This window comes from Columba livia, chromosome 20 (genome assembly GCF_036013475.1).
Source record: "Columba livia isolate bColLiv1 breed racing homer chromosome 20, bColLiv1.pat.W.v2, whole genome shotgun sequence".
In the NCBI taxonomy this organism is placed as follows: Eukaryota; Metazoa; Chordata; class Aves; order Columbiformes; family Columbidae; genus Columba; species Columba livia.
The window spans coordinates 3,106,855-3,119,103 of NC_088621.1; the positions used below are offsets into that span (position 1 = coordinate 3,106,855).

Here is a 12,249-nt window from a genome sequence, read left to right on the forward strand (position 1 = left end):
TGCTGTGGGGCTGAATGAATTTGTTTGTGCCATCGACAGGCTCAGTGATGCTCCTATGGAATGAGCTGCACCAGTATGTGCCTGTATCGCTGTTTAATTACTCGTTACACTGACGTGAGCTCTCACCTGGGGCCAGAAGTGCTTTGTGCAGCAGGGACATCTGAAATAGCACTGACAGAGACCAGCAGCACCCCCAGCCTGTGCCCCCCCACCCCATGAAGCCAACGTGATGTTAAGGGCAGACAAATTAAGTCCCTGACTTTTCCGATTCTCATACAAAACCCAAGGAAAGATCTGTTTCTGTATGCGACAGGCACCGGTCTGCCCTGCTCCTCTGTTAGCAGTACCAAGGTATTTTTCTTCAGGTCATTCCTAAAAAAACTTAGACTTGCTTTAATGTATCTAATAACATCTCAGTCACCTTAGTCCAAAAGCATGGAACCATAGAACTCATTTCTGTCCTGCCCGTCCCCATGTCCCTCTAAGTCGCCCACAGGAACATCTTCCCAGAGCTGGTGGTGAGCAGGGGACAATCCCATCGCCCCCAAGGGTACAACTGCAGAGCTCCCACTGGGATCAAACCTCACTTCTTACTCCAGCAACAGCGGGGAAAGGGACACTGCTTTGCTTGTTACTTTTTATGAAGACAACACATCGCTTTTGGGTCATTTTCCAGGCACCAGGTCTGGAAAATGAAAAAGGACTCTGGTGAATACAGTAACCCAGACATGTTTGCACTGGCTGTTACACTAGACAGTAAACAGGTGACTCAAGCCCGGCTTGGCTCCCCGGCGCGATGGAGTCTGCACAAAGGCCTGGAGTAACCTGAACTGGAGGGTTTGCCCCAAAGCAGACGCTTACGGATGCTAGTTCTGACTTTCACAAGCTCCTGAGGGAATCTGGTGCCCCACATCTCCTAGTAAGCAGAAAGTGAGCCCTTGGTTACCTTGAAAAATGAGGATGAAAACTCAAATGTGATGTTAAAAGAGCGTGGGGGCAAACCCAAGGCGAATGAGCCAGTTCTATAGAACAGCTGGCAGCACACCCGGACGAGCTCGCGTACGTTCATGTGCGATTGCAGATTTTGCTGCGTTCAAAGGAAGGGCCCCCTGGAATTCGCTCGCTCCGATTCCCAGTCCAGCAGTCTGGCTGGCAGGTTATCAAAAGTCTTGAGTTACCTTCAGGATCATTTCAGCCCGAGTCATGCCTTTCACCACTATCTTCGTGTAGCTGGCAGGAGCCTTCCTCACCACCTGGGACCCGATGGAGGGCAGGTCCAAGAGAACCATCTTCAGCGAGTGAGTGTCCAGCAGCAGCTGCAAGAGTTCATCACACCCTGTTATTCAGGCCCTTTGCACCAAGCTCCGTTAACCACTATAATAACCCAACATCCTTACGAGTTTAACACGTCCCGCATTGAACGGAATCCTGGTAACGGGGCTGCAGGAGCGGGAGGGCCTGACCCACGTAATCATGCTCAAGGACACACAATCACCCGTGGCTACAGATCAGCAGCGTTCGTTGATTTTAACCGAGCGCTGCTCTGCTGGCTTGAAATGACTTATGGCAGCTCAACATCTGGCACATCAGGCACGGATTTCCAGCCCTCTTCCCCTCCACAGGATAAAGTGAAACCATATCCATCATCTGTAGCCATATCGTTACTTAGATACTGATGTCAAATGAATTAACGTCATGCTTCCTCCTGCACCTGGCCACCCATTAGGGCAAGTTTTCTGCATTTACTTAACCACTTAATTCTTTTTCTTTAAAAAGAAAACTGCAACACAATACAGCCACATGAAGAACTGCTCAATATCCTGTGCTCACAGGTACACTGAAACTCACAACCTGCATGTTGGTTTTTACCAGACCAGCAGCTAAACAAGCAGCAGCTACGAAATTCAGCCCAGACAGACAAGCACTGTCTAATGACAAAATGCTGTGGGTTAAGGTTTCTTAGAGCAAAATCAGCCCAAATACCGCACTCTTCTGATTGCACGAGGTATGTTTGAAGAGGTGAGACAAAAGCAGTGAAAGGCAGAAACCTGAAATCAAACTAGATGACGAGGAGCACGATTTATTGACACAGCAGCGAGTGTGGAAACTCGCCGGGCTGCTGGCACAGCCAGGGCAGTTGCTGCCAAAGGGCTATCAGGAGCAGGTGGAAGCTCGTTCTGGAGCAACACACAACGTGATGGGCACCGCAGAACCCCCAGCCGTCACAACATGAATTATTTACGGCTTTCAGACACGTGGGAATTCATCTCAAATGCAAAGGACTGAGCCGAGGAGGGGGCGGTGGGTCGCACTGGCTCCAATCTGGACCCCGTTATCTGCGGCAGCGTCTCATCGCCGTGCGCTGCCTGTTCCGCGGTTTGCGTGAGATGAACCGACGGCATCAACCTCACCCTGGGGAGCCAGGAAACCACAGCACAACCAGCAGGTCTGTGCGCCCCGGAGCTGCTGCAGCCCGGCACCGGCCCCGGCTGTCACAGCTGGATCCTGCGTGTCTACCAGGGATCCCACAGACGGGAGATTTTCCCAGGAATTCACATCTTTCCCACACGAACCCTCTCATGTGTAGCAGGAATTCTGTGCATTCCGCAGCCATAGCACTCACAGGCTCTGTCCCATCACCTGTTTCCCAATCACCCGTCCCAGGCGTTGCCAATTCGCTGCCAAAGCTCGCCGAGATGGAGAATTGTTGTTAAGTCAGAGACACAAACCCACAGAAAGTTTAAAACTCCAGAGGTCTCGTTCCCCGTGCCAGACACCTCTATAAATACGACCCCAGTGCCCAGTTTTCCAATGTGATAATTAGCAAAGAGCAGGAAAAGCTGCGTGTAGGACCGGGAAAGCGAATTCTACAGCAACATTTGCACCAGGGGAGAGAAACGTGTGTGGAAAGATGCTGGTGAGTGACCAGGGCAGCGTTCAAAAGATGCTGAAGCAACTGAGGACCTACGTGCTGCAGAGAGAGGAGAGCAGCTTGTGCAGATCTCTGCACACCAAACCCAGGAAGGGATGTCCCACTTTCATCAGATACACACGCTGTGAATCAGGCTAATAAAAATGTTCCCAGTCTGCCTTAAAGAACCGAACTGGGCCTGTTATTCCAATATGGTAATATCAAAACCTTTTAACATCAGACACAAGCCCACTGCTGGCAACGGGTTCATCACTTTAGATGCTTATTTAAGAAAAGACTTCATTTAATCACTCTCAGGTTATTGCTCATCGCACAAGATGAGCAGAAACCGTGCTTCGCTCATTTGCTTTCCATTAAGAAAGAGGAAGGGTTTGATGTAAAGCTCCTGTTTCATTTTGCAGACACACACCGCTCAGAACCCATCTTTGATCCCTAAAACCCAAGCAGCTTTTAAGGCACCGATTTGAAGTTCACAGCAGTCCCATTAGGGACGATCCTGCTTTTATTACTCTGAATCATCCCACGGGGGAGCAGCTGTATGTGCGGGGACAGCTGAACGCTGCCTCATCCAACCCTCATCCTCGCAGAGCAGTGGGGTCCCAGCCCACGGGCAGGGTGGGAGATGGGGGGGTCACCCTGCAGCTGCACCCACAGTCTGACGGTAACAAACACTTCGGAACTGAATTACAGCCAGTGCAATCACTTTTTCTTACCTGTTCTGCGCCCACCATGCTGATCGGTTTGCACTTGAAGAGGTGGTTAATGAACTTGGGGATGAAGGAGCTGCGGAGGACAGAGAGAAAATGACACAATTACATGGATTTGGAGTCATACAGTCCTCTGGGTAACACACCGTGCAAAAACCAACCAGGATGGCTTTCCACAGACACTGTGAGTGCCTCGTTCTCAAGCTGATTCCAGCCACATTAAATCCACTAAATAACAAACAAACCAACCTGAGGTACGATACTTGTGCTTTAACCCATACCAATCTCTAAGTTAACTGAGAAGCTGCACACATACTCTATGTAAATAAGTTGCTGTAAACTATACATGAAGTATTCCAGTACAAGGTTGAGAACAAGCAAACAAACTATGGTACGTAATAAAAACAGCAACACTCCAGGATTAGAATAGCTGTTCATGGAGTAGAAGTATCCTGATTGTATCCAGACCCTGCATTTTACCGCACACCAGCAATTCCATAACGTGCATGTTCCACACTGCACTCGAGGTCCAGCCAAGGCGGGAGGTTTGCTGGGCCTCGGACGTTCACACAAAGGCACTTTTCCAGAGCGCTTCTTGCCAACACAATCAAGACAAGAAAAAGCTTAGTGAAAAGGAAAACACCAGCATGCGATTTCACTAACACGGACTTCAGACTCAGAAAGGAACATGCACTAAACCGGGGAGAATTTGGGAAGGACAGAAGCCCAATATTCATCATCTTAGCCCATGTTCCCCAGAGTGTCACCTTTGGTTTCAGGTTTTGGCTTGTCGATTTTAGGCTTTGCAGTAGTTGAATTCTCTGGTGGAGAACCAGAATCTCCCTTTTGGAGAAGCGCAGGCCGAGAACCTGCAAAACAAGGTCCTGCCCCACCGACCCCGTCGAGCCGCAGCCCCAGGACAAACCAGGGGCCGGACACGAGGAGAGGGACCAGCGTGAGCAACACAATCCGCGTCCTTAGGACCACACCGCTCGTCCTCTTGTCTTCCTCCTGTTGTTTTATTTTTTCACGTGCTCTGCTTCTTTCACGCCTTTGGCTGAGCGCCTACCAGGCTCACATTTCCAGGACCTTGTCCGTGACCTGGTGGCAGGTCTTAGAATTTAATGGCTCTATCTCAAGCTCAGGTAAATCAGTCTGTTTTCTCTCACTTTGAACGAGGTGCTGTTTATGGTGATGATCTAAGCGGGTGGCTTCCCATTTGCATCTGTTCCCTTCCCACAAAGCAAGGAGCACGGACAGCAACTTGTTTGTCCTGCCACCTGTTTTCCAAGCCAGGACATTTATTTTTTGCCCTTTCTCATGGAAGAATGACAAAAGTGTAACTCAGGCACAGAGCGTGCCAAGCTGCTGAGCAAATCGAAAGAAATGGTTCGAGGAAGAGTCCTTCCAAGTGAAGGCTCCTTCCCTTCCCTCAGACACAACCACGACCTCTCTAAGTGAATCATCTTTTCCTGGAGAACAATTTCAAACTACTATTGAGAACCAGCTACTGGGCTGCCCCAAACAGCTCTGAATTTGGCCACCAGAGAAACAACCTTGGCAACAAAATATAAATTAGAGGAGGAAATCAAGCCCTGGCTCCTCTTGCACGAAAGCATTGCAGCAGAGATGTAACTTGTCTGGTTTAGAAGTCCATTTTTTGGGCGTACAGCTAATTCCCAGAGGGCAATTAGAGAGCGCCAAGCACAGCTGGAGCTCAGGCAATCCTATAACATGATCAATGTGCTCTGGATGCGGCAGCTTGCTACCAGCGGAAGAGCAGAAGAGATTAATTGTACCTTTGATCTTGCACGTAGGTCCAAGTCTCCCTCTCCCTGTACGGTCAGGTGTGGAGCTGATGCGTATGAGAACAGGGCAACAAGCCTTTCTTTCTGCAGGGTGGCAGACCAGCTGCCAAAGGACCCCCTCCCCTCTTTTTCTTTAAATCTTATTTTCTATATAACCACATGGTCTCCCATAGACAGCATTCTGTCTTGCATGAAACAATTCCCAGGCCACCCACGAGCAATGCAGAGGGTAAAGCGACCTTCTATCCCCACATGTCTGTTATTTCGTGCTGCCTTATTGGAAACAGCTCCCAACTCCAGCAGGATAGACAAGTCAAACCATAAGATCCAAGGGCTGCTCTGGTATATTTTTCCCTTTTTTCTTTTTTATTTAACTAGCAGAGACCATCAAGAGCAGTTGCACCTAACTGGAAAATTCACCAGAGTCTCCTGCCTGGGCTGGACTCAACGCTTGGCTCTCTGAGCACGCAGCAGCAATCCTGAGGTGAATAATACGCGTGTATTCAATGGTAACGCTCTGTACGCGGGTTTGTACTCTAAATGCCTCGACTACCTGCACATCCACACAGCTAGATTGGATGCCAGAATTCATTTGTGGCTATAAAACTGAAAGCAGCAAACCCTCCAGGGAAGCAGACAAGTCCCCAGTGAAACAATAATGCAGCACAAGACAGATCACAAACCTAATGCCCAGCAACCACAGCATCTGAGCGGCTCCCGTCCCCAGCTCTGCCAAAGGCTGGGTTTTCCTAATCCCCTGCACTGACGATGCATCAAGCACAACACCTTCCTAAGCACGGCAGACAGATGTAACCACTGTCTGTCTGTCTGTCCGTCTGGCGGGACACGAGCTCCTCCAGGCCACCATCCAAATGCACCCTGGTGTCACCGCAGCTGAAATGGGTTTTGCTTTATGCCTTCCTCCCAGGCGGGGACCAGCCCTCGCAGGCTTAGCTCAGCTCTAAACCCCCAGGAGCCTCCTCATCACCATCTTCTCCCACCCAGCTTGCTAAGATCATGCTGCAGAGCTGGGAGGACGCTGCTCCCGTCACCCACCACGCCTGGCCCTGCGGGACGGACCGGCTGCTTTTTGCCGAGGGGCAGAGCTGTTTGTTTTTTCTGCCTCCTGGTTCTAATCTCTTCCTCGCTGAGGTCAGGCCACAGACTTTCCAAACACATCCCGGCGTAGCAGCTACGGCTCCACCGCTATGGTTTTTGATTTCAAAGGATAAGGAGCGAGGTGCGGTGAGAACAGAGCCCCTCGCCCTGCCCGCAGTGCCTCCTGGAAAGCCGGCTGCTTCTCGCCGTTTCAAGGGAGTCAGAGTTACGTCTTGGTCAAAACAAAGCAAAAATGACAAATTGGGTTAGAGGATTGATGCAATTTCTGATGGCCGTTTTTCTTCTTCCAGACTTGGCTCAGATCCCTCAGTTTTAAATTTAGTGACTTTAGATGCCTTCTCCCCCGTGGTCCTGTAACTCAACACGAGCGCTTTACACAACCCATTAGAGCTGAGAAGTGGCTGGCGGTTCAAAAAGATACAGGCATCAGCGTACGGACAAGCACAACGCCTGTTAAAAGGAATTTCAGCGTGGAGCACACAAAAAGCCAGGTATTTATATTGGGCAAGCCAGCGTATCCCATAAGAATTCAGAGCTTCCAAAACACAAATGTTTGTATGTATTGAAATGGCACCGGCATTTTAAGTAGATCAGCGCACCCTTAGCACCGGGCTAGTTCTCCTTAAAACCAAGTTGAACAGAAAGGCTCTACATATCTTGCAAAAACAATCTTCAGGAAGCAAATTTTCATTTCTGCATCCGAACCACAGCACAGCGAACCCAGGGCAGTGTCTTAATGTTACTGTGCTGTGATCGGAGCTGTAGCTGTGCTAAAAGGGCTTTGGAGCAGAGCGGTAGCTTTGTGGGTCTCTGTGCTGTTCTACAGCACGAATTGGGACGAAGGCACTCAGCTCAGATGTGAATTTTTCTCAAATGTGAGAGCCGAGTATTTTATCCGGAGTTTACTTGGTATGTGCTCAGCAATAAAGTTAAAAGGCAGGCAACTAAGCTGAGGTATTAAGAGTGTTCTGTGAACAGCTGAGTAAATGGGGTTTTTTATTTATCACTGTGTTAGTGATATAAAATTTAAGCATAACCACATAGAAGGCTTAAGTGCAATAAATTTTCACTGAGACAGCATTTCAAATGGTGATTACGGGCAACGTTATAATATGATTTATCAGTAACTGCTCCTTAATGCAAACTAACGAGTACCCTGAGATAGCGAGAGGGAATGAAACTCTCCGGCTGGGCTCCCTGCTGCGACAGCTCGTGGTTTCGGGAGCCTCCTGCATCCTCCCTGCTGAAGCTCCGCTCTCCAACCCACACAGTCACTGCCAGGCCACACGGTTTATTTCAGGATGATTAGCTTATTAGAGATGAATGAAACGTTAAGGTATTTTAGAGTGACACATGATCTGCACGGTGCTGCTCCCAAGTCCACCAGCACAGTCACATGCAGCACCAAAAGCAGCAGCTACAACTGGCAGAGCCCTCCCGAGGGCTTTTCTGGGGCCACTGGCACGCAGAGCTCAGCTGGCCACAGGCAAGCAGGGAAGAGTCCAAAGTATCTTCCCAAAGAACTGAATTTTTGTTTCGGATACACACAGCTTCAAAGTTTGGATGTCCGAGAGATGCTGGAGAGCTGCACCCTCAACCCTGGATCCAGAGGCAAGGGGAATTCCTGTTTCACCCTCTGGTTCTCTAATGCTGCACAAACATTAAGTGACTTTCCAGGAAGACGCTCATAATATCCCCCAAAATCAGAATGTCTGTTTCCCCTCCCTTACCAAACTATTTTGGCAGAGAAAAGCAGCTTTTAGACTGTGAAAGTAGAACATACTCATCACACCAGCCCTCCTTACAGTGCTATACCTATTATAAAAGTCATTTTGAGGCAAATGATGAACCGCATTTCTCAGAATGTTGAAGCACCACAGCCTCTTATCACTGGGAGGAAAATAGGTTCCCATTGCAGGAGTCATGCCCACATTCAGACATTCAAAGCCTTTTTCAGACATCCAACCCCAAAGAGCGGACAGTGATCATCACAATATCTCATGGGATGGTTTAGGCACGTGAAAAGGACCCAATCAATACAAATGTCTGAGAAAATCGGTCTCAGCAGGAAGCTCGAGGCAAGAAATTCAAGTATCTTTTAACCTCTCCAGCTGCTGGTGTTTGCTGTCCCACCTCACCTGGATGGAGGGGCAGCCGGAAAGCAGATTATCATCTACAGACAGAATACCGAGAACCAGAGACCCCAACAAACTCTGTGCCCTGTTGGTAACTTACTTTGCAAATTTTATACAGAACTGAGTGAAATACTTTCTCGTGGAGGCCAGATTGTCACGGATGATGGGGACGTTCTGTTTGATGTGGAGAATCACCGAGGTGACATAAGGACTCTGGTCACCAACGTGTTCCACGTTCTGCCACTGCATCTGCACAAAGGGGAAAAAACAACCGAGAAGACTGTTTAATTCATTAAGATTCAAGCGATAGGTAAGGAAAACTGGACAAACTTCCTGCCAAAAGATCTCTAAGGAATCATCAAGAGACGCCTCCGCAATTCACCACCAAGGTCACGATATTGATTGAGCAAAACCCTTCCATGACTAAACACAAAGAAAACCCACAATGGCCCTTTCTGCAACAGAGCAGAGAGAGATTGTGACCAGCAACCTCCACAAACAGGGACCACGAGGATTAAAAAAGCTTTCGGAGCACGCCAGACTGCCTTAATATTTAACAGTTTCCAGTTTGCTGGGATGAAGTGCCCATATAAATCCTGATTACAGGCATTTGAGAAAATATCTGCAAGCTTGCAAAGTCTGGACTCCTGTATAGCAGCCAAGACTTTAATACTGGTGAGACTGATGACAGATAGATGGAAGAGGTAGAAACAGTCTTAAAATCCAAAGCGCTCTACACCAGCATAGTTCACACTGAAAACAGTACAAGCTGGGATGCCAACTTCAGCTCAGCCCAAACGCATGTGAAAAAAAAACCCCATAAACCCAACAAAACAAGAAGAGTTACTCAACCTCCCATTTTGCTTTCATTTACCGTCAGCAGAAACGCAACCGAATAGCCCCTGGGAGCCAGATGTGCGACTGTCTTGAATTTCTCTGAGCCTGATGTGCAGAATATAGGGAGTACATGGGATAAGCCACATGAAGAAAAACTCAAGAGGTAACTGGGTAAGGCCTGGCCAAGCGCCCATGTATATACCAGCGTCTGAGGAGGAACAGGAGCATCCCGAGAAGTGCTTGAGCTCTGCTATTGTTCACAGACCATGCGCTCTGCAATGTGCTCCCACAAGCTGTTTGGAGATGCTGTTCCTCATGCTGGAGATGAAACAGGAGGAAAATGGATGTGAAATTTGGACAGGAGAAGGAGCACATGCAGGAGATGATCTTTTTATCTCAAGGGGGTGTTTTTCCTCAAACTTGTTTTCTCAAGTTCTGGATTTTGCATGTAAGGTTTTAATTTAATGACGGCTACTTTGTCCCCTGCAACACAGCTGATTCGATTCTACCCAAACAACGCGTGGCGTGAGTGACTTAATGGGCAAGAAAAGCCAAATTCTCTGCAAAACCTCAGTGTCTGAGAGCATCTCCATGTGTCCTACCAAAGCTGTCCTCATTTAAACCAACCCAACCAACCCCCAGCTGCTCATCTCGCAATACCCGGGTGGCTGGAAGGGCCAGCGCTCTCACCGCCTGCTCTACAGCTTTCATTCCATTTTACTTTCATATAGAAGACTGCTCAAGAGAAAACTGCTTTTCTGCTCCTCGTGGTACCTGTTGCATCCGAAGAAAACACTTTGTGCCTGTCTCCTTGATGGACTCGCACACCCCCAGGGCTGGCGCTTCTCGACAGACCGCGATCCTCAACAAACAGACCATCCCCATACGGGAGGAACGGCCAGAAAGTGGGAAGGAACTGCCGAGATGAGTTATTGCAACAACAATAAAACAGTAGCTTTTTCATTTTGTTGGTATTCGTTCCAAAAGTAATACTTTACAACTGAACCTTTAAAGCATGAACAGTAAAAATAGCTGTTTGTGTGTGTATGTGGGTGTGTTTCACCCGAGGAAAAAAAAGAAGACCAGTAGCTGCAATGAAAGACGTAGTACACATACTGAAAAGCCATCAAAAGAAACACGAGCCCAACTCTTCTGGTAAAGCTTTGTTCCTGTCATTTTAAATTTATTCCTCTTTTTCCCTCATCCTATGTTTTTCTTGGGATATCCACACAGACTACATACACACGCTGAAAAGGAGCTCGAAGCAGGAGCAGCGAAGCCCTGTGCCCAGGGTGCCCCGGCACAGCCAAAAGGCACCCGCACCCCACGAGGACACGGGGGACACAGCGGGACCAGAGCTGGTTTTCACAACAAAAACAGGATTGTCAAGATTTTAGGGTGTTCTCTTAAAAAGGAGAGGAGGAGAGAAACCCTGAGCAGGACTGGGGAGGTTTGCACATCGCAAGGGCTGCGTTACCTTCTGGGCACGGCGGGGGCTCAAGGGCGCTCCTGGCTCTGCCCAGCTGTGGGTCCCCACGTGTCCCTGTGTCCCCAGAGAGCTGGGAGGGGGGTGGCCAAGCCAAAAAAGGAACCAGCAGGTCCCTTTTCCGCATCCAGCACTGATATGGGTCTCCAGCAACAGGAGTTGCTTTGTGATTTAATGGAGGATTAATCGATCTCTGAGTCTCCCCATGCCCAGTCTTACCCCATTGCCGGGGTCGTTACTGGTTCCAGACTGGGCATGGGGAGCATCCAAAACCAGCATCTCCTCCCTCGACCTCGTGTGCTCGGGCAGGAGGTGGGAGGGAAGGGGAACCGGCGGGTGCTGCAGCTTCTGAAACCACCACCCTTGTTTTCCGATACGAGTTCTGGTTTGCGCCATCACCGACCGCACCTTGTGCCATGGTTAAAACACCCTCACGCTGACTGTTAATTAGCAGCTGGCAGCTCTGATTGCTCTGCTCTCAGGGCTCTTCTAGTATGTACTGAAGTGATTATTAGAGTTCCGTCTTTAAGCGCTCGCTGTTGTCCACTGAGTTGTGAGGAAATTGCAGCTGTGCCAGAATGTTTTAGCAAAATATAAAAAACCAGCAAGTGATCGACATGAGTCACTAAAACGTCCCCCAGCCCCACTTACAAGCACAGTTTTGCATATAAATCGATGCTTAATTCAGCAGTAAATCAAACCTTATCCAGCGCAATCCATAAACTTAATTGGGACAAAAACATCCCATGTAGATGAGCGGTTCCCTCATCCCAGCAATTAAAAATAAAGCACATCAGGCAATTTAAGTGCCCGCTACAGATCACTACAACACATTCACAGCACTTTGTTATCCAGAATATGACAACAGGGGTTTAGGGCAAATTCCTCTCCCACCCCACATCCCAGCTCCCCATCTACAGCCACGTCTCAGCATTCTACACCTGCTGTAGAGTCTGAGGAAAGATTACTGCCTCCAAATTGGGTAATATGGGGCCTTCTTGTCATTTTCCATTTCTTCCAGAACACACAAGGTAAAGAATCGGGGAAACTGAGCACCATTCCCAGCTGAGAGCAATTTCCATGATGCCATTTTCTGTGTTAAATCTCTCAAAGTGGCCTGCAGCCAAAGTGGATTTAGAGCTTTAAGTATTTCTTAATTTACCTCTGTAGTTACTGAACATTTTTGCAAGGGAAAAAAAGCTCCAGAATCCAAAGGACTGGGAAC

At 48.6% G+C, this 12,249-nt stretch overlaps 1 protein-coding gene across 2 annotated transcripts in view; it reads right to left on the reverse strand.

Annotated features, from left to right (window-relative positions):
* Positions 1-12,249, reverse strand: part of VPS53 (VPS53 subunit of GARP complex) — a 60,176-nt gene that overhangs the window by 2,943 nt on the left and 44,984 nt on the right. For both annotated transcript variants that reach the window (XM_065036298.1, XM_065036299.1), the window contains exons 18-20: positions 8,802-8,950; positions 3,646-3,715; positions 1,179-1,316 (exon numbers count right to left, since the gene is read on the reverse strand). In XM_065036298.1, the coding sequence (XP_064892370.1) occupies positions 1,179-1,316; positions 3,646-3,715; positions 8,802-8,950 (357 nt within the window). The remainder of the gene's footprint in view (positions 1-1,178; positions 1,317-3,645; positions 3,716-8,801; positions 8,951-12,249) is intronic.